Source organism: Phaseolus vulgaris, chromosome 5, assembly GCF_051622355.1.
Source record: "Phaseolus vulgaris cultivar YP4 chromosome 5, ASM5162235v1, whole genome shotgun sequence".
NCBI lineage: Eukaryota > Viridiplantae > Streptophyta > Magnoliopsida > Fabales > Fabaceae > Phaseolus > Phaseolus vulgaris.
The window spans coordinates 6,910,147-6,936,448 of NC_143502.1; the positions used below are offsets into that span (position 1 = coordinate 6,910,147).

General features: G+C 33.1%; 2 protein-coding genes across 6 annotated transcripts; one reads left to right on the forward strand and one right to left on the reverse strand.

Annotated features, from left to right (window-relative positions):
- LOC137835001 (glycolate oxidase 1) lies at positions 1–4,550 on the reverse strand. The gene is made up of 12 exons (XM_068643292.2): positions 4,493–4,550; positions 3,613–3,786; positions 3,364–3,488; positions 2,638–2,684; positions 2,227–2,304; positions 2,024–2,148; positions 1,835–1,901; positions 1,687–1,749; positions 1,146–1,215; positions 968–1,068; positions 772–876; positions 1–465 (listed from the first exon to the last, which is right to left on the reverse strand). Exons 2-12 carry the CDS (start codon positions 3,747–3,749, stop codon positions 268–270), a joined length of 1,116 nt encoding a protein of 371 aa, XP_068499393.1. The 5' UTR covers positions 3,750–3,786; positions 4,493–4,550; the 3' UTR covers positions 1–267.
- A 4,494-nt stretch (positions 4,551–9,044) lies between these two features.
- LOC137835002 (uncharacterized) lies at positions 9,045–12,406 on the forward strand. Of its 5 annotated transcripts, none has more exons than XM_068643294.2 (10): positions 9,045–9,170; positions 9,531–9,991; positions 10,149–10,202; positions 10,918–11,001; positions 11,115–11,240; positions 11,378–11,445; positions 11,650–11,719; positions 11,856–11,921; positions 11,991–12,068; positions 12,166–12,406. In XM_068643294.2, the coding sequence occupies exons 2-10, from the start codon at positions 9,641–9,643 to the stop codon at positions 12,205–12,207; spliced, it is 939 nt and encodes a 312-aa protein (XP_068499395.1). In that variant the 5' UTR covers positions 9,045–9,170; positions 9,531–9,640; the 3' UTR covers positions 12,208–12,406. The 5 variants fall into 5 exon arrangements, with proteins under 5 accessions (XP_068499395.1, XP_068499396.1, XP_090158920.1 ...); XM_068643295.2 differs by lacking the exon at positions 9,045–9,170 and adding an exon at positions 9,224–9,421; XM_090302794.1 differs by lacking the exon at positions 9,045–9,170 and adding an exon at positions 9,224–9,421 and having other exon boundaries at positions 10,960–11,001.
- The last annotated feature ends 13,896 nt before the right edge of the window (positions 12,407–26,302 follow it).

Consider the following 26,302-nt stretch of genomic DNA (forward strand, 5'->3'; position numbering starts at 1 on the left):
TTGGTAAATTTTTACTTGATAAATTATTCAAAAATGAAGAATATACAATGAGTGAATGCAGCAGCAGTAGCCACAAAGTATCATGATGATATATATAATGCTTACAAAGAGAGCATAGAGTTTTCCAAACAGAAACCTTAAATGAGTTCTCCAAAAAGGAAAAGGAAAAGAAAGGATGAGAACAGTTTCATGAAACATATATAGAAGTGTTTCCCCATTGTTCTGCACCGCATTATGCAAACTTGGCTCAAATGAGGAGCAAGCTTTTCACAATAACGCACGGGTGCGAGGGTGAGTGCGAGGTTGGTCCCAATCAGTCACAATGTGATCACGAGTGATCTCCTTTAGGGAACGACAACCACTCAAGGCCATGGTTAGCTCAAACTCTTCACGTAGCATCTGCAACACTTTTCTTACACCAGCCTCTCCTTCAGCAGCCAAGGAGAACACCACAGGGCGTCCAATCTGATATAAAACAAAGCTTGTTAGTTGTTGCCACAGTTCTTGATATGTTATAAATTTGATATACACACTATAGATAAGGTAATGATAAAAGATAGTATTAGATATGATCCAAAATATTCTTATAGACGGACACAAATGGAATGAAATATATGATGGTATTACTTTCTACGGTTTGGATTGATAAAAGAATAAGGATGAAAAATATAATGGAGATTGGAGAAATTTATGATTCCCTCCTAAATTTGAGAGAAATGAAATGGACTGAGAATTTTGTTTCATTCCAAAATGGAGAAATGAACTACTCACAAATATGCCAGAGGCACCTAGTGCCAATGCCTTGAAGACATCAGTTCCACGGCGAACTCCACCATCCAGAAATACAGGAAGACGACCTTCAGCAGCTTTGACAACCTAAGTTTCCACAAAAGAAATGCATATAACAGTTTAAAATGAGTGTGTTGAAGTTTCATGGTGACTAAGATGGTTACTTAAGTTGATGTACCTCTTCTAATGCTGATATGGTGGCTGGAACATAGTCAAGTTGTCTAGCTCCATGGTTGGACACTATAATTCCAGCTGCACCACTTTGTATAGCTATCCTTGCTGCCATGTTCAAGAGAAGGTATTAGTAAAATATTGAAAGAGGATGAACACATGAATACAGCTTTGGTTATCCTTACTGTCCTCAGCAGTCAGCACACCCTTCACCAGAATTGGGAGAGAGGTGATTGTTTGGAGCCACTTCACATCCTACAGCGTTCAGAATGATTATTTGGATGGACTCTATTCAGTTGAGCCTTCTATGCTCCAAAGTATACACAAAAAGTTATGAAAACAAATGTAAACTATGGGAAAGTTGAACTCATTACTCTCCTCTGAAGGATTCCAGAATGCACTTGTAGTTTTTTTCTGAGTTCAGATTGCAAGTAACTTATGAATCAAATCAATGAAGTGGGCAATGTGCCACTTGAGTTTTATGCAATGCAGTATTAACAAATTTTACTCTGTCAACCAGTTAGAAATCATTATGAGTACGACTTATAAAATAACTGTAGTAGAAGTGATCAACAATTTATGATTAGCTAACAATATATTATTTTTTATACTATCTGTATTTTGTATATTAAATTCATTTTACTTTAATAAATTCTTCTCTACTATAGGAATAGGATAATAATTACCAAGAAGAAAACAAAATGCCCTTTTGATTATGTAACATACCTTCCAACTTAGAGTGCGATCAATTTGACCAGAAACATATGAAGCAAGTCCAGAGTCATTTGCCTGAAAGGATCAAGACAAAAATTCAATTAGTGATAAAGGCAAGGAAATTAGCCAGCAGAAATAATTCTGTGATAACTAATCTTACTTTGTCCATCTTTCCAAGGTCCAATCCTTCAAAGTTCTTCAATGTCAAAAATGGTGGCAGTGTGAATCTGTGAGATACGTTTTAGGACTAATTTTAGTTCCAACGATTAAAGTTGAAACTCAAAGAAAAGCTACTCATATCCATTGAGAAATTTATATACATAACAAGGTTGAAGTGGAAGAGTTGTACCTGTTCTTGATATCAGCTTCTCTGCGTCCTAGTATTGGAGTATCAACTGTAAGGGCAATGGCTTTGAATCCAGCCCTTTCAGCTCTTCTCACAAGCTGAGCAACCACATTCCTGTCCTTGTACACCTAAAGAAAAGGAACAAATCATGAATGAAAATTCAAATAAACAGTGAAATGGAACTGAGTGAAAATTTTGAAGCTTACATATAGCTGGAAAAAGCGAATGCCAGGTCCTGTTGAAGCCACCTCTTCAACACTTGAAGTGGCCCACGAGGACAAAGTCTGAAAGAACCAAAATGTTACTCATCAATAAAGAACACAGAGCTCAATGGACATGCATTGGTAAACAACAAATTTGCAAGCATACAATCTTTTGAAGTTAATTGGAGTGTCTATGAGTGAAATATTGTGTGAAGCAACAAACAAATTTACCATGTACAACGAAAATATAACAGATTCTCAGCAATTCCACCAATTGAATTGAATCATTCATAAAGAAGGGATTTTTGTCACTAGTGATTGTAAATTTCTTTTTGCAAAGCAATTTGTCCGGAATAGATGGTGATCAATCAAGTGAAGAACTACTATATGAATATAAACATAAAAGAAAAGTACCATGATTGTTCCAGCTGCAGAGGCAGCTCTTGCTGTGGCATATTCTCCTGCATAAGAAAAAAATATGTCATCCAACATAAATCCAGCTCTAGGTAATTGTTTTAGTGGTGCTTGCAAAGGGTGTTAGAATTAAACTATTCATATAAAAAAAATGTCAACACATTTAAATTTCTTGCTACAACCCTATTATTTTAGTATTCCCAATAAAAAATGTCACAGATTTTGTTATCCATTTATCAGAACTACATGATAAGAATTTTCGCAGAATTACTGATGACAATCAAATTTGACTAACAAATAGAGTCACATATCAGAACTATGAAACATGTGATGGTTATGCAAGACATTAATTGGGGGGCACTACATGTCTGATGTGTCATTGACCTATATATCTGACGAAACAATGAAGGCTTAAGAAAATGTAAAAATTGTTTCTTAGATAAAACTTCTGAAGTAGTAAAAATGACAGAAGTCTTTTGTTTAGTCAATCAGATTCTCACTTTCTCTGGCATGAGTTATATTTAGTGAGTGAGTGTGAATGAAAGTTGTTTAGTTCAAGTTCAAGGATTTTATCTTGCTGAAATTGATTAGGAAAAGATGTGTCCTTAAAGCAAAAAAAAGTAATTAGAAAGTATGGCATGATCTTAGTCTTTCCTTTTGGCACAATACACACTAACCACAACTGAAAATTTACTTCAAGAAAATGTAAAGGAAAAACAATTATACCCTCGGGATGAGCCATTTTCTGAAAGGCTGTTGGGGCAATCATGATTGGCATGGATATTTTGAAGCCCAAGACAGTAGTTGTGATGTCTATCTTGCTCACATCGATAAGAATACGAGGCCGAAACCTGTATGTATATTTTTCATTCATATTTTCACCATGTCAATATTGCTTGTATTATGAAATGTCAAAGGAACAAAATTAATCATTATAGTTTCGAAATTAACTACTGTAAAAAATATAAATCTTACAAAATTCTGGAAAAGGCATTTCTGTTCTCTTGCAGAGTCCACTGATCCTCTGCACCAGATGCGTAGTAGTCAAACGCCATCTTTGGTAATTTCTGCTTTGCAATAGCCTCATACTCACTGACATTGGTGACCTCCATTTTCAGCACTGCTTGTTGATGTTACCCTTCAGGAATTCTAATATACATGTATATATATTCAGCTATTAGTTTTTTCATCACAATATATGGCTATAAACGTTTGAGGTATCCCAATGAACTATGGGTTGGTATAGGAAGACAACTACTATGCCAACCCAAAACTTTGGAATAATATTAATAGTTAATTTTGAGGCAAATTTCAGCTGAGAAAATTTTCAAATAAACAAATAACTGGATGCTGGAAAATATTTCCTAGATTTTGGATTAGGAGAAAAATAAACATTTTGGATGCACAATATGGGAAAAAGTTACATAATGAAAAACTCTTTCCCAAGAAAATCAAAGCTACATGCTACGATTTTGAACTAAGAATGCTCCCCATCACTTACATGGCTGAAGCCTTCTAAAAACTCTACAAAAGCATGGTACTATTTAAAAGGGAAGAACAACATGTCTATGTAAAAAGGAGTAACAACAAAAAACAGATGGAAAAAGATTGATGCTATGAGCTATCCCATCACAAAACTTGGTTCAGCAAGTGCGCCTTAACTCATGCATAAAATCAGTTTGGCAAACACAACCAGAATTGAAATGATAGCATAGACATAACACAAACACTACTATTCAATCTTCATTTCTGCTAGAGTCTGTCTAAGAAAGAAGCATGGTTATAAAGGCCACATGAAGTGATGACATGTTGAGCATGGAAACAACTACGTAACTGATGAGAAACAAGAGCAGACCTATGTGTGCATGCAGAGGAAGCAATGGAGAGAAACTCCTAGTGAGGAATAGAAACAGAAGGAAGTGAAAAATAGGAAGGGTTCATAAGTACATGGTGGAATAGAGACAAAGTTAGATGGCCCTCATATTTGTTGTAACGTGTATAGTTTCAAACGAAGGAGAATTGGAATTTTCAAGTGGATGAGCTTTTGGAGGTGAGTATTATTTTGAGCCAAATCTCATCAACAAAGTGAGGTGGTTCTCAGCCACAAACGCCTTGTGTGTTTCACAGCACTCTTTCTTTCTCCATTATCATTTCCATCTCTAAATTCGAAAAAGATAAATAACCCAAAAATAGTGAGAAACTGTTTATTTGATCCTATCTCATATACGTTTGAAGTCATTGAAACAGAAGAATAATACTCTTCATGAGTGGTACAAGTGGGTTGGGGCATTGCCTAGAGATAATCTAAAATATGCAGTCTTGTGTATAATCTCACTAAGAAAATGTGTGACATCACTTATCCGTTTTATTTATCTTTTTTGAAAAATGATACTTTCTGAACTACATATTAAAAAAAAAACATTTTACAACTTTTCAAAAAATTTTCATCTTCCATGTGTTTACATTTCCGTAAAAAATTATTTCTCCTTCTAGTTTTAATAATTATAATATGCAGCAATTACTTGGGTTGTCAAACATGTCACTATTCAGAAAAATTACATAGATATTTTAGTAGGAGAAAAATATTATTTTTACAACTTCATAGTAAAATTATTCGAAAAATATTATTTTGACAACTTAGTAAAACTACCCGTTTATAATCTTTCAAAATTTCTCAATCTCCTTAGATGGACCACATTTCACTAAAAATTTATATTTCCCACATATACACTTATATGAAACAACTTACTATTGGGTTCTCAATTTATCAAAACTCTATCCTCCACCTTTTAAAGGTTTTAGTGGCTTGTTATTATAATAAGTGATTTAAAAATAAGACTGGTATGAATTAGGTTTAATTCACTTTACAAAATATTGAAAATTACTTTCTTACAAAATATTGAAAATTACTTTCTTACTTATATGTTATTTGAGTTATATTACTATTTGTTGTTGCGAAATTTCCTACACACTTTTCAGACTTACATGTAAATTTTGTAAGAGAAAATATTTGGATATGAATGAATAATAGTCTAATATCAAATGATCTAATAGTATATTATTAATGCCTTCTTTAGCTGTTAAGATAATGTTTTGATATATAAATACGTGATGACCAAATTTTACTTACAACAATTCAGCCACATATTTCAATTACATCCAATTTTTTTGGTTAAATTGTATCACTTTCTTTTTCGGAATTGGTTCATCAGCAAGTTACGGCTTGGAGTGTGTTGGAAGATAAGTTAGTCACTAAGGCTAATTTTGAAAAGCGAGGGATCACAGTAATAAGTTTTATGTGTAGTCTTTGTGGGGTTGAGGAGGAGACTAGTACCCATTTGTTTTTTGAGTGTAGATTTGCATGGTTGTTGTGGAACCATTGTTACGTATGGTTGGGGGTGCAGAGTACATTTCACAACGTTCCACTGCTAAACTTCTCTCAGTTTAGGTTGTGTAACGTGTCTGCTTCGGTAAATGAGGTTTGGGGAGTGATTTGGATCGCACTAGTCAACGAGGTTTGGAAGCATAGAAACAGGGTAATATTTAAAGGGGGTGTAGTGGATGCTATGAAGCCCAGACACGGATACGGGTACGGATACGACACAGACATGAAAATACGGCTAAATTGAAAATTATAGGACACGGGACACGGCTATGTATAAATTAAAATGTAGTAATATATTTTGTTATATGAAAAAAATCAAGAAAAACATTTATAAGAATGGTATAAAAAAAGATGTATTTGTAAACCATAATGTTTAACTTATACATTTATTCATTTTCATTAAAAAATACAATTTCTAATTCTGGTTCATCAAGATAAGCTAACAATATCGAGAAATCCAGTCATCTCCTGTAATATCCCATAATTTAGTCACCACTTTACGCCTTCTACTTGAGTTCACCAATGCTCTGTTACTGGTTCTAACTCATATTTATAGAATTTATTTTTCAAATTATAAATTTTTTTAAGGAAAAAATATATTATTTATTCTTAATTTCCTTTTTTATTTCTGGATTTTCTTAAGATTTTTATATATATTTTTATTTAAATGATTTGTTTAAGATTTTATGATTTTATTTGAGATTTTAGTTAAGATTTTCTGTGAAATAAAAGTTTTATTTGAGATTTTAGTTAAGATTTTCTGAAATAAGAGTTTTATTAGAGATTTTAGTTAAGATTTACTCTGAAATAAGAGTTTTATTTGAGATTTTAGTTAAGATTTTCTGTGAAATAAGGGTTTACAGAGTGAACCGCGTCCCTCCGTGTCCAAGGAGTGGACCGTGTCTCCTCCGACGTGTCCAGGAAGAAGGCCGTATCTGGCCCATACAGCTGCGTTCGACACCGTGTCATGCACGCACCCGCCGCGTATCCGCGTCGCCGGCATGTCGGAAGTGCAAACAACTCGATTTTGGCCGTATCCGAGCTTCACAAAGTGGATGTAGTGGAAGTTTTTGCTTTGGTACAATTAAAGGCTTGGACATGAGTCACATCTAAGTCACATTCTGCGTTTTTTTTTTCTTTTTTGATTGGTGTCTTGACCCTTTGGTTTGTATGGAGATGGTCTCATGATGTACTCTTTTTAGTTGTAGGCTTGAGTACCTTAGTGATTCTCTCTGGGGTCAGCTAGGTGTATTATGTTAGGCATTTTTGGGAGTTTGCCTAACAAGAAAGGTTAAAGATTGTGTTTATGTATAAAAGTTGGATCACTCCTCAAGTGATTCATATTTATTCATTGTTTATTGTCAATAAAAAAAAAATCTGCAGTTGCAATTTGAACCCGTGAAATTTTTATTTAACACATTTACCCCTAATATATTAACATAAAACAAAAAAAAAAATTAAAGGTGAAAGATCTCGTGTAGTTATTTTCAAACCACGGAGTCCTGAATCCCTTTTTTGTCTTATGTGTTTGTCTCTTTTACTTTTCCATTTACTTTTAAAAAGTTTAACATAAAAATCTCGTATTTTTTTTAAATAGTTGTATTCATTTAAAAAAATTAATGTAGTCAAATGGACTTACATATAAATTTAATCAATCAACATTTTGTTAATCCCAATAAAACTAGATTCAGATTATTTAAATAAAGTATCACTTGTTATACATAAAAACGTTGTCCGATAAAATTAAAGAACTGTTCATTTAACCGAAATAAATATTTTTTTTTATGTTTGTTTTAATTTAATAAAAATAATAATATAAAAATAGGGTTATAAAACCAATATCAAGATATGGAAAGCTGTTAAAAAATGATCATGCTTATACCTTATATGATTGTATTTTCCAACCCTTGATATATTTAGAATACACTTAGATCAATAGAGTGTAATTAAATAAAATGACACCAACTTTTATTATTTAAATTGTTTAAAATAAGATCAAATAAGATAGATTTTATTTTATTTCATTCAATTTACTTTTGAATGGAAAGTATCTGATCATAAATATTCCCAACATAAAATAATAATAATTTAATTACATTTAGAAAAAATTCCGCTTATCTTTCCCAATGTTATGCTAAATGATGTTCACCCCCTCTAATTTTAAAATAGTCTCTATCTCTCATATTTTTTTATTTATTTAATAACATTAATTTTTTATATTTTTAATAAAGTGACAGTCATCTTTTTTTATTTTAATAAAAGAGTACTACATTAAGTAAAGTTTAATAAATAATTATAAAAGTAAAAAGTATAACAAAAATGAATATTTATTTTACAATTAGATAAAATGTGAGTGCTATTTAATAAAACCTTAGAGAAATTTAAGTCCAATTTCCCATATACTTTTATTGCATTGCAATGACTTTAGATTTTGAAACATGGCAAGGATTACAAGAACCTACCTTAAGCCTCTATTTGGATGGATCGAAAGACTTTGCAAGAGGATTGAAGTGATTTGTGCATTTTGTGTGTGTTTCCTTGGTGTATGTGAAGAATGTGTTTTTGCAAATTAAAAACAGCTTCACTATAGTAACTCATAATGAATTTTAATAAATCAAAATAATAATATTAATAACAATGAAAAATAATATTAACAATAATAAATAAAATAGCTTTTTCTTCATTTATTTTTTTAACTAGATAATTTTTTTCACACTCAATTCTTACTCAATTCTTACATGTATTTTTCCTTTCTTTTCACTTATATGAGAGTAAGAAGATGTTTTTTATGATTAATTAAAAAAATTTATTTTTTATTTTTATAATCATAATAAAAATTTATATAATAAATTTAAGATTTTAAAAAATTACTTTTTAAAATTATGTTAGAACCGAATTAAAATTTTCAAAAATTTAACAAATATTTTTTAAATTAATCATTTAGTGTCTTACAAATTTCATCATTTATCATTGTTGGACACTTATATTATACTATACACTCTTTTCCTATCTGTAGCACATAAAATCGCAATAAATTGATAAAAGCTCTTTTGGGATAGACAAGTGAACTATGCATGCAGGCATCACGAAAAGTACCACAAAATCAGGCTGAGCCCACTCCAAAATTCGATGAATAATAATGAGTGAGGTGACCCACTAACACCCTCTATAAGTTTCAATTCAGGGGCAGCTTTCTTTTTCAGTGCATATAATATTAATGTACTTTAAAATTTTTAAAACAATAATTTAGGTCTTCCTCTCCTATCGTATTTGAGTTGGATGATGATTGGTATTTAACTTTTTTTTTCATATTTTTAAGATATTAGATAAATTTTCCTTTTTCTTGAATATTTACTTTATAAATTATTAGAAAGACTTGTACAAGGATATATCATTAAGGTAAAAGTAATTTTGCCTAAAATTTTAAATTCTCCTGTCATTCCTTTGAAATTTTGAATGCTGATACATACTGGGTTTGTCCTGAAATTTTGCCTTCTATTGGTCTAAGTCTCCTGCCAACCATGTGTTTGTAAAATTGCCTCTGAGGGAAAAAAAAGGCAAAAGGGTACTTGAAAGTGGGGGTTACGAGGAGGATAGGTTGTTGTCGTACAAGGTTGTATGCTCATGGCAAATAGTAGCATAAACTTGGTGCTTCATCAGGGGTCAATGTTGCCCCCTGAGCTTCCTGTAGCTGCTCTACTGGGACCTTCATGCTTTCATTCGCTTTCTTCAACTTGGGCTATTTCCAATGGAGCCATTAATGTCTCACCTCAAAGGTTGAACTGCAGTGCAACTTGGTGTTATTGCTTCAGTTTCAGGAAATGTAGACGCAAATGGAAACTGCTTGAAAGAAGTTGCTCCACCAGTGAGTTTGTTGTTGCCAGTGATAAAAACTATGGCAATAAGCAGGTTGTTAATCTCACTCCCCGCCTCTACGACTATGTCCTAAAAAATGTTCGAGAGCCAGAGGTGAGGACTAAGGAACATACTGTTTTGCTTCATGCGTTGTTTTAATAAGAAAAAAAATTTGGGGGAGGGGGAGGGTATCTGAATTCTGCTGTCAACTGTGAAAAACTGTGTGTATTAAATTGCCCTTCGTGCTTATTGTAAAGTGACTGCACTTCAGATTCTAAGGCAATTGCGGCAGGAGACGGCCTCTATGCGTGGAAGTCAAATGCAGGTGTCTCCAATTATTTCATTCTTATGCAATTTTGCTTGCACTGTTTAGTAATAGAATTGTTAATATTGACTTTATGCTTGTGTATTTTATCTTCACTATCAAGCAGGGGTTTCTACTGCACATTTGGTTTTATGAAAGTGAGTAGCATTATTGTACCATTTATTCATTATGTGTTTCTATTGATGCTGTAGACAATTAATCATTTCTGTTGACCATATTGCTCTGCGCATCCTTGAATAAGAACACATAATGAATAATAGGTAGAATCATTTTGAATCCTTGATCCCAAACATACTGGTATGTTTGTAATTATGAATATTCAAATTATGTTCCTTTAAAGCTTATAGCTCGGCAATCTAATAAACAAGATTTGGTTATTTCAACACTTCTAGAGTTAGTTTATGTTATGAAATGAACATGATTGACCTACGTCTCGTAACTGGGAAATAAATCCAATTTAACAATTTTTGTTGAAGACTGAGTGGCTTCTTATTTAGGGACACATAATGGTCTTTGAATGTTAGCTTTGTGCTACTAGTGTTTTTGTATCCTGTCTGGTATCAAGTTTAAATTTGCGAAATTTGATGGGGCAAGTAAAGAATTGTGCTGGAAAGAATGTACAGTAGTCTCACTTGTCTTCTCTATCTTGTCTGTCATGTTTCACATTGTAATTTCACTTGATTAGCAAGAAGTAAAATGTTGACAATGCTTTTAGGTCTCCCCTGATCAGGCACAGCTGCTTGCAATGCTTGTGCAGATTCTTGGAGCAGAACGGTGTATTGAAGTTGGTGTTTATACTGTATGTACTTCATTCTTTACACACCATGCACTAGTTTTCTTCATGTTACATAGTAGAGGATGCCACTTCACTTCCATTATGTAATAAGTTATTATATTATTAATTTGATCCAGGGATACTCTTCACTAGCCATAGCATTAGTTCTGCCAGAATCAGGTCATTTAGTTGCCTGTGAAAGAGATGCCAAATCTCTTGATGTTGCCAAGAAGTATTATCAGCTAGCTGGTGTTTCACATAAGGTATATATGCTACACATTTGCTTTTGATTTGAAAAGGGTTCAAAATTTTTGTTTATCTCTTTTGAATTATGGGCACTTTTTATATTATATTTATGTACTGCCTGCATTTCCTGATGGCTTTACATAACTGGTTCTAGGTGGATGTAAAACTTGGACTTGCAATGGATTCCCTAGAATCTTTAATTCTGAATGGTGAAGCAGGAAGGTATGTGGATTTTTCATTTTCAACATCACTATGATATATGATTTGAAATTTCACATTCTGTTGCTGTGGGTAGGAGCTCTTCCACATTTGCTATTTTCTCTTTAAATAGTTATTGTTAATCAAGGATCCTGAGTATATGATATGAACATTGTCAAAGGAAAAGCAAGTAAAATAGAATTTAAGCGATATTACCTTTTCATGCAGCTATGATTTTGCATTTATTGATGCCGAGAAAAGAATGAACGAGAAATATTTTGAACTGCTACTACAGCTGGTAAGAACATAATAAAAACCGGTCAAAGGCATTCAGATATTCTTATGCTTCTTAATCACAAGATCTTTCATAATCTTTCTTATTGGGTTCCTATGAACTGTGTTATACTGATGCACTGAATAATTTATTGTTGCAGGTGAGGGTTGGAGGTCTTATTGTAATTGATAATGTCCTTTGGCATGGAAAAGTTGCTGACCCACTGGTGAATAAATTCTTCTGTGATCTCCTTTTTTTCCAGTTAAGTGAACCTGATTTATTGTACTATTTGCAGGTACATGACCCTAAAACTATCAGCATTAGAAATTTTAACCAAAAGTTAATGGAAGATGAGCGTGTAAACATCAGTATGGTAGGTTTATACCATATTTTTTTAAATATTAATACACTTGCAGAGAAAATCTGCAAGTTAATTTATAATTGGTTAACTTTTTTTTGGAGAATCTCAGGTACCAATCGGAGACGGGATGACGATCTGCCGAAAAGGCTGACCCATTTTTTAGTAATTTTTAAGTTCTATGCAATTGAACTTACACCCCTTAGGGGTAGTTCTTCTGTGAGATCTGAGGAAAGACAATTGTATAATAAGCACAAAATTGATTTGACGTTCTTAAAACTTTTGGAGTTGCAATGCCCATTCTCTTGGCAAGGATCTGAAAGAATACTGATGAATATCATTTTGATTCCAAAGTGAATATGCTAAACTAGATTATATGATCTTCTCTACCACAATTTTTGTACGCACCTAAGGTAGCAGCACCACCACATTAGCATGTACTTTAGTTACCTATTACTAGCACATTAATTAACTCATTCTTTCAAAAACAATTTACTCAATTGATTTTTTTAAATTATAAAGTCAAGAGAGTAGCACTCCATTTCACTTATGATTTCATTATTTCAATAAATTTTTTGACAAGTTATTTCAATAAATTTTAAATAATAATGACCATGTTAAAAAATGTTACTTATTTCATTGTATAAGTGAATATATTTGAGAATAAATGCTTTCATGTTGTACTAGACCAGAGCGGTCAGGACTCAGTGCTCAGTGGTCGGATCTCGGTGCATGGCACAGGTAGGTCAGCTCGGCTGTTAGGCCAGTATAATGGGTCATGTGATTGGACCCTGGTTGGACAAGTAAACCCGTTTTGCTATAATTAAGGTAACCTTTTGTACGTAAAGGCAAGGTGCTTAACAAAGGATATTTGTGGACCTAAGGGTGCACTTAGTACGTATGGGGTCTAGGTGAAGTAAATGTTTTCTTTTAAACCTAAGCCCATGTGTTTTAGGGCACGTAGTGGTTAGGTTGCATGTATAATGAAAGATAACGTAGCACCATGAGTAGGGTGCCCACGTAAGCAAAATGGATCCCTGATATCGGCACATGAGTTGGTGTCCTAGTGGTTATTCTGTTATTATTTTATGCACTCCTTGGAGACAAAATTCTCTTATGTTGTAGCACCTTGAGAGAAGGTGCCCTTGAACAGAATGTGTTTCTCTTGTTGAGTATGGTTTCAGTTGAGATTAGATTCTCATGATGGAAAGTTGTTACAAAAGGTAAGCTATAAAAGGAGTTTGAGATCCCAAGTAAAGGTACGTTGTTTCTAAGACTTAAACTGAATACTTCTTAAATTATAGTAAGCCCTTTACTGACTTGATCATCGGAGTGCAATCAACAGGTAGGGTCCCCTCTGTCTCAATGGAGCTATGTTCCAGAGCAGCAAGAGATATGACGAATTCGTGAAGAGACAGACGGAGTTAGAACTTGTCATCAGAGTCAACAGGCAAGAACACATGTATATAAGAAATAATCTTCACAATACTTCTACTTTATAGTTGTCAATTGTAGTTTTCAATAGTTCATCATTCAAGTGTCATGACATGTAGCGAGTTCCCACTATAGATATGTAAAGATAAGGGCATCCATATAGTTTAACTAAAAAAAACTACCTTTTCCACGCATTTGGTTAGATTTTGAGAGATTAGAAATATAGAAAAATCAACATTTTTTCTTTAATAGAATAAAATAACTATATAATATCGTACTATAATTAATTGATTGATGGTATATTGATAGGATATGTTTTTCTTATCTTTTGTTTATTATGATTTTTTTTTACTTTCACATTATTTCTCATATATGATAATTGTTATTATTATCATTATCATTGATGTCATTATTGATATACTATTGTTATTATTGTTATCACTTTTACTATTGCTTTTTAAGTCACCACCACTCTCATATTCATCATCTTCAATATTATCATTATTCCTAATATCAAACTTCTACTCTTAGTCCAAAAGTTATAACTAATAGTCATAATACAAATTTTTCCACTTAATAATATAACAACTTAAACACTATTAATGTTATTACCATTATGGTCATCGATATTATCATTGTTATTATCATCTTATTATTGTTGTTGTCATCACTATTGTTATAATTATATAAGTAAGGAGCTCTTCATACTATTATTCTTATTACCATTATTGACATCAATATTATCATTGTTATTATCATCTTGCTATTGTTGTTTTCATCACTATTGTTATAATTATAGAAATAAGGAATTGATAAAATATAATCAAGAATATCAAAGTTATATATGTATTATTAGAAACATTTTTATTTATTCCTATGTCACATTTTTATTATTAAAGGATATCAAGTCTTCTCTATTTATTGTGTTATTATTTTTCTCAATATAAATAGGGCACATATGATGTCTTAAAAACACACATTTTCATCTTAATGTTGCTCTTATTTCCTTGAGTTTAACAAGGTATCTATAGCCTTTTTCAAAATTGCGTTGTCTAGGTCCACTTTTACTATTATGACGCCCTCTCCTAAAGTTTTTTCACACTAGATTTTTAGGAAAAAGTATCTTTCAAGACTAACCTCTATAATAAATTCTCCCATCTTTTCTTATCATATTATTAGTATTGAGAAGATGGATGAGGCTAACTATTCCACTGTAGAGTCATTTATTGCTCTTATATTCTTGATTGATCCATCTCTAAAACCATTTAAAGACTTTATCAAAGGGTGTGTGACACACCAATCAACTAATAACATTGCTTCAATGACCCTTATATGGTAAGCAACTTGTCTCAATCAACTTTTCTTGATCCCAAGTTATTGATTTTGGTGCAACTGATCACATATCTAGTAATCGTTTTCTTTTCTCTCCTTTTACTAAAGATGCCCATTTGTTTTTTTTTTATAACTGTTGTCAATGGTTAACGAACACAAGCTTATGACATTGGTACTACCCAACCCCTCTCATCCCTTATTGTTGACTTGTTCTTTATGTCCTTAATTACCCTTTTAATTTATTGTCTCTTGTCTGATTGACCTAATCCCATGATATTATCCTCACCTTCACTAGAAATAATGTTACTTTTGGGATTAGATATTTGGGTCAGATGATTGGCATCGAATGTGAGTCATATGTCATTTTCTATCTCTATTCATTACTATTAATATGTGCATGAACAATCTCTCCATTGAGAATCCATTCTCAACTAGGAAATATAGGGTTAACAAAATTGCAGAAGATGAAGTCAAGTTTAAAACATTTTTCTACTTTGGATATGAGTCATGTCAATTAGGAAAACATGTTTCTCACTTTTTTCCTGATAATCTTAATAAACAAGCATTGTCTCATTTTCCTTTAGTTCACTTTGATATTTAGGGTCCTTCCTATATTGTTACTTCTTTTGGTTTGAAATATTTCGTTAGCTTTATTGATGATTATTTGATATGTACTTCAATTTGGTTAATAAAAAGTCGATTAAAAGTGTTTTCTATATGATTAAAAGTTTTTAATGAAATTTAAACACAATATGGTATATACATAGAAGTTTTTTTGTAGTGACAACGTCCATGAATATTCGTCTAACCCATTTTAGCAATTCATAAAATCTAATGACATCCTTCATCAAACTTAATATCCACATACTTCTCAACAAAATGGAATGGTTGAACATAAAAATGTGCATCTTATTGAAACTACTTGGAACTTCTTCTTTATAGTCATTTTTCTCACCATTTTTGGGGGATGCTTTCCTTACAACATGTTATCTCATTAACCAAATGTTGTTGTTTGTCTTTAATGATTGTGTGCCTCACTCCATCCTTTTTTCTCATTCCATTCTATACATTCTTGCCCTAATCATTCAAATGTGTCTTTGTGTGATGGAAGAGCTCAAAGCAGAGAAGATTTCATTGCTAATAAATGGAGGTAATGGCGGTGGACTAAGGTTTCCTAAGAGAGAGGTTTGACAAACACTCAAGGAAGAGGTTAGGAGAGTTGAATTTAGGAGACTATAATTTTGAGTCGCAATTTTCACATCAGTTCAATACTCATTCCAAGTTAAATTTACAAAGAGGGCCCCTCCTATTTACAAGAGTGTGGTTTGAGTGTGGGAGAGGAAAAAGGAGGGAGAACTCAAATTTGAATTACCACATGTGCTCCTAAAAAGGTGGCACAAAGAGTGTATCAAGTGACACTTGTCCACTCATGCTTTCCACACGTGCATTCATGTGCAAAGTTGATGTGAGTTGATTTTAGGACTGTTCATTTTATGGTGTGACACTTTACTTAGATTGAAATTTAAGAAATTTAAGAGTGAAGACCTTAGGAAAATCCTCACTGGACATTAACTTAACCAAGTGATTAAGTAGATGTGAAGGTTCATTTCACAGAGGCAAAAGGAAAAGACAATTATAAGGCGAAAATGATGCTAGAAGGTGCGAAATTAAAGAACAAGGAAAATAAACCAAAATAGAATTGCCGAATGGAAATAAGGAAAACCAAAACAAGAACATGATACAAATAGTAAAAATGGAATAACAATGGAAGAATAGATGAAGGAATGAGAAAGCTTATGTGATGAATTTGAGAATTGGAACACGCCACTTGGAGTGTGATTGGCCTCCAAGATAAGTGATGATAGTCGCCACTTGAGAGCTCTCAATACTCACAAGATAAAACCTAAATGCTAAGAGGAATTCAAACCTCACTAATACCTCACACAATTCGTGCAGAGTAACTCTTCTTCTATTAATTTCAACTTGTCAAATACACTAGGTAGGCCTACTATTTATAGATGAAGGAGCCTTGGAGAACAATCTAAAGGGATAGGATGGAAAAAGGGAAAAAATGGGCAACTTTAGGGTTTGACTAAGTCAAACCCGCATCCTAGGCTTGTCCTTCTAGAAACTAGGTCAAAATGCCTTCCAAAAGAGCTAGGAACAAGCTAAAATGCTACCCACACCCCATATTATGCTAAAGGTACCTTATTCTAGCCTATATTTGTTATTTGGACCCCTAAAGTGAGCCCAAAATTATTTACAACATTTTCTAATCATTAAGAAGACAAGCAGGAAGAACTTTAGATGCTCTGGTCTTTGTCCAATTCTCCCTTTGGTGAGGTCTCCACTTGTATGTTGAGATGACTTCTCATAGTTTAAAGCATCCTTGGTTATCTCCTAGTGGGCTTTCCACACATGCATTCATGTGCAAAGTGTAAACATATGTGCCTTTCTCCCTATCTTAGACGTCCTAGGGTTTCTCTTTAGCTTAAGTGGACCCAATAGAAACCCTAACTAGACTAATCTAACCCTAATCTACATAAGGCCCAAATACAAGGTCAAACATCTACTCTACTTGACCCAAATACAAGCTCAAATGTCTTATACTACTTGGCCCAAATACAAGCTCAAATGTTCTGTACTACTTGGCCTAAATGTAAGACCCAAAATGTCATATACTACTTTGTACAATTTATTACACAATATAGTTGACTTCTTCAAAGATGATCTTAGGTTCAATAAGAGTTTTTGGAGGTCCAATCTTCATGCAAGCTCTTAGTTAGGGCTCTAGGTCTTCTGTCTCTTTATTCTATGAATGTGGTGGTTGGATAATTTGTCATTATTGTGGGATATCATCGCTCTCAAAACAATATTGATGTTTCCCTTCTAATCTTCATTAGTATTTTATGTATAATGATGTCTCTTTCTTTGATTTTGTGTCATATTATACAATTTTTCATTTGAATGACGACAAATGTAGTCACCTTCCCACCATCATCAATCTTCCTTCATCAACACCCGATGACTCTACTATAACCCATGTTGTTTCTCTTGCACCCCTTTAGGTAATTCAACATGTTCATGACCTATTGATATTCTAATATAAGATCCATCTTTGACAAATAATGATAAGGAGAGACCATGCTTGATCTTTCTCCGAAACTATCTCTTGTACTAGATCTCGTCTCATCCAAAAAAATGATTTGAATATTGTTATTAAAAAAGAAACATGTTCTATCTGTAATCCTTCTCCCAATTATAGAAATCTTAGTTATCATAGGCTCCCCCATACAAGATATTTGTTATTCCTCATTATCTTTTATTCATGTTAAGTCTCTAGGTGAAGATTTATCTCACATAGAATCGTGACAAACAATGATTAATAAGATATTTGTCATTTAAAGTACTAGTACTTGATAATTGGTTCCTCTTCTAGCTTACAAATTGTCGCAACCAAGGTTACGTGGGATGACGAAACAAAAATTGGTTTTCGAAGGAAATAAAGATGGAGTCGCCACCATAGTTTATTATGAAAAACTACGGAAAAACCAGAAATGATAGTTTACGAAACCAGATTAGGGTTCAAGAGTCGGTTACGTGTATGGAAGGTATTAACACCCTACAACACCCATTTGAAGACGATACCTTTAATTAAGTACAAGAAATGAGTATGGTTTTTTTAAAAATGTTTATTTTTCCAAAAAAAACAAAGAAACACAATGCAAACATAAAAAAATATTTTGAAATTATTTTATTTAGGTCCGACAAGGATTAACCTTTGTTCTACGCATTTCCATTCACAATGAAAAATTAGGGTCTATGTAGCTCTAAAAGGTTAAATTATTTTGAAAATGTTTGTGTCAGTGAGAGCTGGGCTTTTGAAAAAAAAACGAAATGAAAGCGAAATTTTGAAAAAGTGAAGCCGACAAGGATTAACCTTGCTCCTACGTATTTTTTTCATAATAGAAAATGAGGGATTGCGTAGTTCTACGCATTAAAAGATTATTTTTATTCATTTTATTTTTTAAATTTATATTTCATATATATTTTTAAAAATTTTAGAAAATAAGAGTTGGTGGGTGTATAAATAAAAAGGAGGGTGTGATGAATAGCGAAAGTGTTGGGCCAGCTGAATGGGTCAAAGCTTATTTGGTAAGGGAGGTGAGGATCTTAAAACATGGTAGAAACAGTGAAATTGCTAGGCCAGCGAAATGGGCCTAGGCTTGTTTTGTATAAGCGATGCAGGTATTAAAAGTGCGGTGTAAATAGTAGAAAGTGCTGGGAAGTTTGAAAAGTACTTTGAAAAACAAGATGGCCCATCTTCATGAATAAATTCCTCACACCAAAAGTGTGGGGACCCACTTCTTTTTCTCTCTCAATTTGCTACGTTAATTCTCCCTATGCCGTTCAATGCATGCAAATTATTAAGGCTTCTTCTTCCTGCACCCCTACGTTTTTCTTCCTGCACCGCCATAATTTTCTAAATCCCGAAATTGCCCTTGACCTTATTTGAAAAAGGGCACCGTGATTACCGGAAATTGGGATCTGGGAGTGTGCTACGAATTCATCAATCCGGAACTAAATAAATTTTTTTTCCGGATGAGGGGGTGTTTTAGAAGCAAATTTTGCATAAGTTATTGATTTCCGGATTGCTGAATCCAGAAACCTAATTCTGTTACGAATTGGTGGATCTGAAATGTTTTTTTTTTTTAATTATGAATTTCTGAATCCAGAATGCATATTTCTGTTACGATTGGTGGATTCAAAATGATTTTTTTTAATGATGATTTTTTGAACGTGAAATGCATATTTTGATTTACGGATTGGTGGATCCGAAATTTTACCGGATTCCATGATTCAGAATTTAAAAAATAAATAAATACAGTTCAAGTGTATTTTAGGGTTTTTAAAAAATAAGAGGAATAATTTGGTCTTTGCATAACATTATGTGGTGCAGGAAGAAAAATGTAAGGGTGCAGAAAGAAACTACCAATTATTAACTTGCGGGCCCACGTGCTTGTAAACTCCCAACTTACCAATAAAATGAAACCGTGAGCCCCCATCTTTTATCATTCACACCAAATGATAAGTGCACCACAGTGGCGTAAGCTGCACAGGGCACAAAGATAGAATAGAATAGAACCATAATAAAGGCAATCCACTTTGTTTTTTTACACCACACTACAATTTTTTGATATTATTATTTTAATATTTTTACATTATTTAATTATAAATTTACTCTTTATTATATATTTTTTAAAACTGTTCCATCAAAATATGAAACTGAGAACACCTCTTGGTGAAGCAGCGTTTCATGCACCCGTAGTCTCGTTCCTCTTGTTTCTTTTGTCTTCTTGGTATTTTCCAGCTTTGGTTAGTCTCTTCACTTTGAGTTAGACGTAGGTCTCTGTCAGTGTAATGGATTCAGTTTCCCGCAGCTGGTGGTGGGTGAAGATGCTGGGAGCATTGAGTGTTGCAGCAGAAGGACGGAGCCAAGCACAAATGGAAAAATGATGGCCAAGGTTCACGACTGGGGAGGAGATTTGTGAGGATATGCGATGAAAATCATTCGACTTCGAAACTTTCGGTTAAAAAGATAGACGAATATCGAGACCCTTACTAAAGATATTGTAAATTTTTTTTCTTCTTCTTAGCCTTGTAAAAACTATATAGAGTAGTTAGGAAGTTTTGAGTCTTGTATTTTGTGACAAAGTAGAGAAAGATGTAAATAGAAAAAAAAGTAAAATGTAAAATAGTGAAAGAGAGGTACAAATAAAAATGTAGGCAATAAATGCATGAGGTAGATAAGAAAGGCATGATGCTCCACATGTCTTCTCCTCAATAGAGAGGATTTGCATCAATATGGTGGTGACACTTGTCACTCTCATTTGAGAGGTTTTGAGAGACTTTCTTCTATAAATAAGAGTCTCTTGTACATGATTTTTAACTTTGATTTGAGTAATGAAATGTTGTCCAATTGAGACACTTTTACTTATTCACAGTTCTATCTTAAGTTGTCTTCTTGCTAGATAAGTTTATAGATTACTTTTAGTAGCCTAACCTCACTTTAGAAACTAAGTGTTGGCCTAACCTCACTTAAATCCATAGTAATTTTTTTTTTCAGCAAAGATTTAATTAAATTAAATTGGGGACACTTCAGGGGTGTCCCAACCCTTATACAAAAACTAAAAAATTGTACAGCTATTTTAACTCCCAGACTTAACAATACAAGCCTAGGCTTCCAAAAGAGAACAAACTCTTCAAGAATCAATGCTAACTCCCCTCAAACATATGCCCTCAAATCTCCCTTCAAGATGAATACAGTTGCCCAACATTTGCTTAAAATGCACTCCTTCTTCCTATGCCATCCAACTTTAAATTCTCGTGAAAAAGGGATATTTTATACCCCAACTATGAAGCTTTTCTACGGATTTCAAGGCTCACTACTCAAAGCCAAAAAGCTACTTAAGAAGTTTGTCCCTGAGCTACATCACCAAACTCAAAACTGCACACCAAAAAATCAGCATCCTATTATAAGCATCTTAAATTGGCTGCTACAATGCACACAGAAAGTCTAACGCTTCTAGTAGTCCAAACCCTCCTAAAGAATCAACATTTTGCCAGTACTGAAATGCCACAAAACCTTCAAAGCTTGCATATACGAATAACCTTTGTGATTCTACATCAGTAACAAAATTATTATTCTTTGAACTTCTACTTAAATCTGCATCCAGTTTTATCTGCATAAACAATTCCACAAACATCCCACTAATTGAAGGCACTCTTTTACGCTGGATGCATAAAATCTTCCAACCTCCTTCCACGATCTTTGTTCACTTCGTGCTTCTTTTACAGGATAGATTCCCTGCTCCCCACCATCTTAACCTGCACTAAGAAAACAACCTTCCCCACCAATCAAACTAATTCAAAGAGACAAAACAACCTATACCCTTGACCTTGAGTAATTGATGCCAATTTATTGTAACATCCAACCTTACTTACAATATGTATAGAAGATTGTAATGACTCTTTTAAATTACTTTCATTAGATTATGAAAAAAAACTTACAAACTTATGCACTTACCTTGTTACCATACTAACACAAGTTATAGGTGACAAAATCCAATCAGAAAAGGAGAATATAATTTTCTTCTCTTTATGTTTCATCCATACCCATGATTGTACTTGTGCCATAGTAAAGATTTCCTCTGCATCTACCTTTGCTTGGTTAAAGATGACCCTATTTCTATGCTTCCATATACTCCATACTACTGAGACCCAAAGGCTTTTCCATAACCTATTACCTTCCTGATTAAAGCAGATGCAAGAAAATTGTTCGAAATGATAATTCAACTCATTATGGTTCACCGAACTAATTCCCATCCAGCTAAAACACATATTCCACAATTTACTTGATTCCCTACATGAGAGGAGGATATGTGTCGTTGTCTCCTCTTCCCTTCCGCATAAAACACATAAAGTATCCCCTAATGTCACTCCCCTTTTATGCAGGTTCTGTTTTGTCGCTATCCTATTCGAGAGAGCCCTCCACACGTAAAATAGGGATGAGGGCATAACCTTCAGATTCCAAAGAGACCCGAACACTAATACCCCCCCGACCTGTGATTTACTAACTTATTATAAGCAGATTTTACCGAGAAAATGTATGATGGAGGGTCGTTCCATATCCTTGAATCCTCTTTACCTGGTTGTAATGTCACCTGTGATATTATAGACAAGAAATCCTCTACCATAGTCTTTTCTCATTCGAACCATTCTCTTCTCCAACTTAATTTCCACTCCCACCCATCTGCATTCCAACTTCCACAACTTCCAATAAGCTTGTCTTTCAACTCAGAGTTATTGTACAATCTCTTGTATCTTCCTTTGAGTTGACCATTAGCTAACCATTCGTCTTCCCAAAATTTGATCTTCTCCCTTGATCCTACTTCCCAAGTCATATTTTGATTGAACCAATTGTCACCTTGGTCAGAGAGACTTACTTTGACTAAATCATTCCACCATCTAGATGTATACCTATTTTTTTTCGGTACAGTTGAATTCAACAGCCCCCTCGCTCCATACTTTGATTCTAAGACCTCCTTCCAAAGTCCACTCTCTGTAGAACACCTTCTCCATAACCATTTTGCCAAGAGTGCCTTATTAAAAAAATCAATACGCTTGATACCTAGACCTCTTTCCTCTTTCGCTTTACAGATGTTCTCCCAACTAGTCCAAGCAATTTTCTTCCCATCCGTTCCCCACCCCCACAAGAACTTTTTCTGTAGTTTCGTTATCTCCTTGCACACTCTGATTGGTGCTTTAAAAAAGGATAGAAAAAATAGTGGTACGGCGTTGATAACAAATTTTATAAGGCAGACTCTTCCTGCAAATGACAAATTTTTTCCCTTCCATACAGAAAGTTTCTTTCTTATCTTTGATAATACAGGCTCCCAGAAGGAACACCTGGATGGGTTGCCACCTATAGGTAAGCCTAAGTATGTGAAGGGAATATCCATTAGACTGCAGTGAAATATTGCCGAATACATTTTCACCTCATACCTATCTACTCCAATTGCGCCAATCTTGCTCTTGTAAAAGTTTACTTTTAGGCCCGAGCTTAATTCAAAACATCTTAAAATAGCCTTAATGCACTTGATGTTCTGCACATTAGGTTCACATACAAAAAGGGTATCATCCGCAAATTGTAGTAAATTCACCTCCACCTTCTTATCCCCTACTTTAATACCCGAGAGCAGGTTTTTTCTTGTCGCTTGATTTACTAACCCAGCTAAACCTTGTGCGACAATCAGAAACAAAAACGGTGTCATCGGATCCCCCTGCCTAAGGCCTCTAGTAATGATTTTCATCTCTTCCAAATTTCTACAATTCTTCATGCTACCGTAGTAGTCCTCATCATCCATAAAAGATATTTAAATCAAAAATAATGAAAAAGTCTACAAATAAAGATAAAAGCTAGGGTTACATCAATATGTGATGTTGTTTAGGTTCAGGAATGTCAAAGTGGACTTGTGAGGATGTTTAATTAAAATTTAAAAATGATATTATAGTTGAGAGAAAATTTAAAAATTATTTTAAAGATATAAAATGTAAATTTATAAATTTATTCTTTTATTGAAAAATATTTAAGTAATGAATTATGATTTTTTTATGTGTAGATTTAAGTTAATTAATTTTTTGTAATATTATTCATAATTGTCAGTATTTCTTAATAATATTTTTTAATTATAATATAAAATAATTTTGTATTAAATTAAAATAATATTTATTATTATATACATTTGTTATTTTATATAATTATATATATATATATCTTGTTGATATTATAATTTTATTTTATTATTTTTATTATTTATAATTATATGTTGTTATTAATAGTATAATTAAATATTTTTAAAATTGTTAAATAAATTTGTGTAATATTTAATCTATTAATTTTGTATATTGTATATATATAATTATATTAATAATTATAATAGTAATAAAAATAATTAATATTATTAATTGTACCGGTTGGCACCGGACGACCGAAAGGTTTGCGTCAAATAACTTAGCTGGATAAAGGAAGTGATTACATGTGGAACGAGCAGTTATAGTTTCCGCTGAATAAGTCAAACACGCTCTCTGGGACACTCTCTAGATTTCAGGAGACCATCAAGCACACGCTCTCTGGAACACACCCTGGATTTTAGGAGGCCATCAAGCACGACCCAGAGACCACTAAGCATACCGCTAACCATTAGTTACTTGGCCCAGAAGACCAAGGCCCAAGTCAACCTACTAAAGGGACTTGAGAAAGGGGGAAAAGGTACGTTTTTCATAATATCAGAGAATTCTCACTTGAGCACCATCGTTGACTTGAGCGTCGGAGTGCAATCGCAGGTACCCCCGCCGGCCGACCGAGGCACGAGAAGAGGAAAGGATACGTGAAGAATAAGACAACCAAGAGTGAAGTAGACAGTGTATCGACGTGGATTAAGATTACTTGGCCTCCAATATCCATACATGTACATTAATAGTTTGAATAATTAATATATTTTAAAAATAATGTACAATTTAAACATAGTGATATAATAAAATTTGTATATTTTCATAAAAATTATGAAATATGAACTAACAAGATTAAAAAGATTGTATTTTATTTTTTATGTATAATTTTTTATTTCAATTTGTATTAAATGAAACAGAGAAAATAAAATAACAACCTTTGCTTATTACTAATAAATACTGGATGAAATGAAATAGTCGGCGACTACAAAACATAACAGAAGAAGTCATTAAATTAGAATCCCAAATGGAGAGAGTGGTAATGTCATGAGAATTTTTAAAAAAATCACAAACATAATAATGTCTAATTCAATTTAACTAACAATCAAAACAAGTCCAACATAAATAATAATAATAATAACGCAATAAAAATACAATCAATATTCATCATTGCCTTCAAGCTGATGAAGTATATATTCGATTCGGCTCGAACGTGTGTTGATATCCAACTTCATGCAATATATTTTAAATTCCCCCCTAATTTGTGTTAACATCACTGAATCATGGGGATTTCGAGGTGAGGATGACCGTCTGCAACATGTTCTTGTGGCAATGGAGTGTCTTAGTTTTCTTGTTCATGTTCATCGTCAGGCCTTCCAAGTTGCCACACACCATTGACCTAAAAAATATTCATTTTCTTCATGGTTTTTTCCCCCAAGTTATTCCACCTTCATGTGATTGATGACTCTCCCATAAAGTTCATGCCATACAACAACATGAGGTGTGTTATTAAATAACTATACGGAAAAGGCATATCATCACATTTTATAATGTGTTGCATGATATAATGAGGCCAATTAATCATTACATTACTTTTCTTCGTGAACCAGCTACGAGAAGTTGCTTCCCCGATGACACAACATGTGCACCCATGTGTAATGAAGTAGTGTGTCATTCATAGGAGAAACGCTATGGATTTTGTTTTCTTGTTGTCCATGCTTGTAATGACCAATATGTGTGGCTAATTCTTCTCTTTGGGATTGAGAGTAATATGTTCAAACTCTTATATATTGAGGTGATATTTATCTATAATATTTTGTTCTTAATTGATGATTGATATTATCATTTTACTCTTAAATTTTGAATCATTATTCATCATTTTCATCCTTAAATTTGATTGGAAAGTACTTCTAAGCATCTGGCTTAAATGATAATGCTTAATATATTTGAATGCTAGGAATAAATTTTAAATGTTAATTGTTTTATAACATCTATTCGTAATGATAAGAAGTTTTTATAAATATGCAAGGAATCAATATTTATGAGACTTTATTAATAATGTTGTATGCAATGAATCGATATGAATGATTTTTATATGTGCACCAATGTCAATCAAGATGGAATGTTATATGTTTTTATTCATTGAAAATACAAATGAGTGAGAAGGATTAACCCCAATCCCAATTTTCCCA

What these genes read in the sequence shown, in the direction of transcription:
- LOC137835001 (XM_068643292.2), bottom strand. Translation starts at nt 3,749, where the DNA reads ATGGAGGTCACCAATGTCAGTGAGTATGAGGCTATTGCAAAGCAGAAA. An exon ending in GAAGCTGATATCAAGAACAG is followed by an intron (nt 1,902 to 2,023) that starts GTACAACTCTTC and finishes CGTATCTCACAG; the next exon opens with ATTCACACTGCCACCATTTT. An exon ending in ATCGCACTCTAAGTTGGAAG is followed by an intron (nt 1,216 to 1,686) that starts GTATGTTACATA and finishes TGAACGCTGTAG; the next exon opens with GATGTGAAGTGGCTCCAAAC.
- LOC137835002 (XM_068643294.2), top strand. Translation starts at nt 9,641, where the DNA reads ATGCTCATGGCAAATAGTAGCATAAACTTGGTGCTTCATCAGGGGTCA. An exon ending in AAAATGTTCGAGAGCCAGAG is followed by an intron (nt 9,992 to 10,148) that starts GTGAGGACTAAG and finishes ACTGCACTTCAG; the next exon opens with ATTCTAAGGCAATTGCGGCA. An exon ending in AGCGTGTAAACATCAGTATG is followed by an intron (nt 12,069 to 12,165) that starts GTAGGTTTATAC and finishes GGAGAATCTCAG; the next exon opens with GTACCAATCGGAGACGGGAT.